The sequence below is a fragment of the Petromyzon marinus genome, unplaced genomic scaffold (assembly GCF_048934315.1).
Source record: "Petromyzon marinus isolate PM22_M1 ecotype Great Lakes invasive population unplaced genomic scaffold, UKy_Petmar_22M1.pri1.0 PM_G_Scaffold_36, whole genome shotgun sequence".
NCBI classification, from domain to species: domain Eukaryota; kingdom Metazoa; phylum Chordata; class Hyperoartia; order Petromyzontiformes; family Petromyzontidae; genus Petromyzon; species Petromyzon marinus.
In genome coordinates, this window is record NW_027422939.1 from 1,947,384 (window position 1) to 1,952,500 (window position 5,117).

Here is a 5,117-nt window from a genome sequence, read left to right on the forward strand (position 1 = left end):
CAGGTGAAGGGACGAGACTGTCTGGAGGACAGCGCTGGAGCGAACACAGCCAAGCTCAGACCGCGACCTTTAAGCTGTGTGAGAAGAAACAGAGCGCCTTGACAAAGGAATTAGCATTAAAATTTGCATTTAATTGGCGGACTTAGCACGATGAACGGTGTAGAGGGGGTGAACATGTGCAGACCAGGGGGAATTTACATATTGATGGTGTGAAAAGGGAATTTAAGCTGCTGCGAAAGTTTGGGATACCAATACTTGAAAAAATATACTGTACCATTGAAAATTAGTTCAATGTTTGGTTCGGATAATTTAGCATTGAAATAGCTGCGTGATTAGCTTGTGACTGGTCATAGAAATAGCTATGTTAAAGTCAAAGCCTACACATCCACAGAGGCACCTAGTACAAATCAAACAGGAGAATTTAGCATTGAAATAGCTGCATGATTAGCTTGTGACTGGTCATAGAAATAGCTATGTTAAAGTCAAAGCCTACACATCGACAGAGGCACCTAGTACAAATCAAACAGGAGAATTTAGCATTGAAATAACTGAGTGATTATCTTGTGACTGGTCATAGAAATAGCTATGTTAAAGTCAAAGCCTACACATCCACAGAGGCACCTAGTACAAATCAAACAGAATTTAGCATTGAAATAACTGAGTGATTAGCTTGTGACTGGTCATAGAAATGGCAATGTAAAAGTCAAAGCTTACACATCCACAGAGGCACCTAGTACAAATCAAACAGGAGAATTTAGCATTATTTTATTATCAATCTACGTGACTTTACCGAAAGAACCAAACAAGATGAATCCTTGCAGTCACGAAAGCTTTAAATCGAAACATCAACAATAACGACAACAACAACACCACTAATGCGCACGCTGCACACACACGGAGACCGAGAGGCCTCGCCAGCGGTGTGAGCCGACAGTGGCGCCCATGGAGGCCGCGGGGGGAGAGACATCACCAGGAGATGTCCCCATCAGACTCCTCCTACACCTCCTCCACCTCCTCCAGTTACACCTCCTCCACCTCCTCCAGTTACACCTCCTCCAGTTACACCTGCTACACCTCCTCCTCCACCTCCTCCAGTTACATCTCCTCCATGACCTCCTACACCACCTTCACCTCCTCCTCCACCTCCTCCAGTTACACCTCCTCCACCTCCTCCTCCACCTCCTCCAGTTAGACCTGCTACACCTCCTCCACCTCCTCCAGTTACACCTCCTCATCCTCCTCCACCTCCTCCTCCACCACCTCCTACACCACCTTCACCTCCTCCAACCACCTCCTCCAGTTACACCTCCTCCACCTCCTCCAGTTACACCTCCTCCACCTCCTCCAGTTACACCTCCTCCACCTCCTCCTCCACCTCCTCCAGTTACACCTGCTACACCTCCTCCTCCTCCACCTCCTCCAGTTACACCTCCTCCTCCACTTCCTCCTACACCACCTCCTACACCACCTTCACCTCCTCCTCCTCCACCTCCTCCTCCACCTCCTCCTCCACCACCTCCTACACCTCCTCCTCCACCTCCTCCACCACCTCCTACACCACCTTCACCTCCTCCTCCTCCACCTCCTCCTCCACCACCTCCCACACCACCTCCTACACCTCCTCCTCCACCTCCTCCTCCACAACCTCCTACACCACCTTCACCTCCTCCCCCACTTCCTCCAGTTACACCTCCAGTTACACCTCCTCCTCCACCACCTCCTACACCACCTTCACCTCCTCCTCCACCTCCTCCAGTTACACCTCCTCCACCTCCTCCTCCACCTCCTCCAGTTACACCTCCTCCAGTTACACCTGCTACACCTCCTCCTCCTCCACCTCCTCCAGTTACACCTCCTCCTCCACCTCCTCCTACACCACCTCCTACACCACCTTCACCTCCTCCTCCTCCACCTCCTCCTCCACCTCCTCCTCCACCACCTCCTACACCTCCTCCTCCACCTCCTCCACCACCTCCTACACCACCTTCACCTCCTCCTCCTCCTCCTCCTCCACCACCTCCCACACCACCTCCTACACCTCCTCCTCCACCTCCTCCTCCACAACCTCCTACACCACCTTCACCTCCTCCTCCACCTCCTCCAGTTACACCTCCTCCACCTCCTCCAGTTACACCTCCTCCAGTTACACCTGCTACACCTCCTCCTCCTCCACCTCCTCCAGTTACACCTCCTCCTCCACCTCCTCCTACACCACCTCCTACACCACCTTCACCTCCTCCTCCTCCACCTCCTCCTCCACCTCCTCCTCCACCACCTTCTACACCTCCTCCTCCACCTCCTCCACCACCTCCTACACCACCTTCACCTCCTCCTCCTCCACCTCCTCCTCATCCTCCACCTCCTCCTACACCACCTCCCACACCACCTCTTACACCTCCTCCTCCACCTCCTCCACAACCTCCTACACCACCTTCACCTCCTCCTCCACTTCCTCCAGTTACACCTCCTCCAGTTACACCTCCTCCTCCACCACCTCCTACACCACCTTCACCTCCTCCTCCACCTCCTCCAGTTATACCTCCTCCACCTCATTCTCCACCTCCTCCAGTTACACCTCCTCCAGTTACACCTGCTACACCTCCTCCTCCTCCTCCACCTCCTCCAGTTACACCTCCTCCTCCACCTCCTCCTACACCACCTCCTACACCACCTTCACCTCCTCCTCTACCTCCTCCTCCTCCACCACCTTCTACACCACCTCCTACACCTCCTCCTCCACCTCCTCCTCCACCACCTCCTACACCACCTTCACCTCCACCTCCTCCAGTTACACCTCCTCCACCTCCTCCAGTTACACCTCCTCCACCTCCTCCAGTTACACCTCCTCCACCTCCTCCTCGTGCTGCTCCATCATCCCCACGGTGCCATCGTCGCCATCGTCGTCGTGGCGACCCCCGGCCAGCACGCCACTCTCGAAGCCACTGGAGGGAGCAGAGAAAGTAGGCAAGGGTGACACGCCGTAGCTAGCTAGCATGAGGGTGGAGGTGGTGATGAAGGTGGTGATACGTACCTACCTCGGGTCACCTACAGAAACAACAAAAAACCACTGCGGATGGCCACGTGGAATGTTCGAACGCTCACTGCGGAGGAGAGGCTGCCACTCCTCTGTTAGGAGCTGGACCGGCACCGCCTGGATCTCTGTGGCATTCAGGAGGTCCGGTGGACCGGTTCTGGCTCCTGCTATCATGAGGGGTGGACAGTCCTCTACTCGGGGCAGGAGACTGCCAAAGAACAGGGTGTGGCTTTTCTTCTGAACGCAAGAATGAAGGGGGCGTGGGAGCGTGGCGGTGAGGTGTGGGAAGCTGTAAGCATCAGGCTACTTTGGGCTCGCCTTCCCATCAACCAGAGGCGAGGAGTGGTGGTCGTAGTTACTTATGCCCCCACCGAAGATGAACATCTGGAGGGATGCAGGCAAGGCCAATGAGTCAGATGCCTTCTATGACCTCCTGTCACAGGTGCTAGCTAAAGTGGCCCCTCGGGATAGAGTCATCTTGCTGGGTGACTTCAATGCCCGAGTTGGTCATGATGCTGGCACCTGGTCTGGAGTGATTGGAAGGCATGGACCAGATCAGCTCAATAACAACGGTAGGAGGTTGCTTGATTTTTGTGCAGCCAATGGGCTTGAAATTACCAACACGCTGTTCCGGCATCGGCGCATCCACACAACATCATGGATGCATGCCGGGTCCAAGCAAGAACATCTGCTGGACTACATAGTGACGGACCAGCGGATGCGAGCCCATGTCCTTGACACCAGGACCCACCGTGGAGCTGATCTGCCCACTGACCATCGACTAGTCATCTGTAAGATGCACCTGCCATTTTTCCACTCCGGTAGTGGGTGTACACCCAGGACCCCATTCCAACCTAAGGTGGCATGGTCTCAGCTAGCTGATGAAAGCTGCAAGTGAAAATGTCATCATCACTTGTGGCTGGGGTTGGCATCGTCCCCCACTCCTCCTGATGTCGAGGGGAAATAGGCGGCATTTAGGACTGTGGCTCATGCAGCTGCAATGGCTGATTTGGGAAAACGGTCCAGACCTCCCCAGAGACCCAGGCTGACAGAGGAGGTGTTCAGGCTGGCTGAGAAAAAGCGACAGGCCCAATCTCATTGGCTACAACATCCCATGTCGTAGATTGAGGAGGCTTACCACAGCCTTCGCTTGGAGGTACGGAGAGCCGTGAGGCGCTGCAATGATGGGAGGTGGTTGTGGGTTGCTGAGGAGATGGAGTCTGCCTCAATGGCCCGCGATCACAAATCGCTCTTTAACTCCATCAAAAAAGTTACCTGCAGCGCCATACCTATTACCATCATTAGGGGAAAGAACGGTGATCCAATCTCCGACCCCCAGGAACAGGTTTGCAGATTTGCTGAGCATTTCTGTGAGGCCCTGGGGGAGGGGGAATCTCTCAGCCTGGAAAATGTGGGACAAAGTGGGGATAACCCTGCTGAGGCTGTGATGCCTAAAATATTGTAAGAAGTCACCCTCTGTGAGTGCGCTGGCTGAGGTGCCATCTGTTGAGGAAGTACTGAAGGCGATCCAGAGCCTGAGACCAGGAAAGGCAGCGGGCAGAGATGATCTCCCAAGCGAAATGCTGAGGGAGGGTGGCCTTTGTGCGCAGACTGCCCTACATGACATCTTAACAACAGTCTGGACCACTGGACGGGTTCCGCAGGATTGGAAGGATGCCCTGGTGGTCCCCCTCTTTAAGAAGGGGGACCGCACAGACTGTAACAACTACAGGGGCATCTCAAGGATTATTCAACATCGCTTCGATAGGCATGCTGAGGAGAGGCTTGCGGAGCCCCAATGCTGTTTGAGGAAAGGGCGGTCCTGCAAAGATGCCATTTTTTGTCCGCCTGCTACAGCAGAGGTGTAGGGAATTCCAACAAGACCTACATCTCTGCTTTATTGGCCTTGTCAAGGCCTATGATACCATCAGTAGGCCTGGGCTCTGGATTGTTCTTCGTGCTTTCAGAGTCCCTGACCCTCTGCTCACGATTATTAAGGACCTTCATGATGGTGAGCGGGCCCGGGCAAAACTACGTGGCCAGGAGTCGGAGCCATTCCCTGTACACTTTTGGGTATGACAGG

General features: G+C 54.3%; 1 protein-coding gene across 2 annotated transcripts in view; it reads right to left on the bottom strand.

The window, feature by feature from the left end:
• Positions 1-2,786: 2,786 nt before the first annotated feature.
• LOC142915887 (uncharacterized) overlaps positions 2,787-5,117 on the bottom strand; it is a 20,929-nt gene continuing 18,598 nt past the window's right edge. Inside the window, exon 10 of one of the 2 annotated variants that reach the window (XM_076061525.1) lies at positions 2,787-2,942. In XM_076061525.1, coding sequence (XP_075917640.1) covers positions 2,837-2,942 — 106 coding nt within the window. In that variant the 3' untranslated portion in view covers positions 2,787-2,836. The remainder of the gene's footprint in view (positions 2,943-5,117) is intronic. The other variant, XM_076061526.1, reaches the window with a different exon arrangement.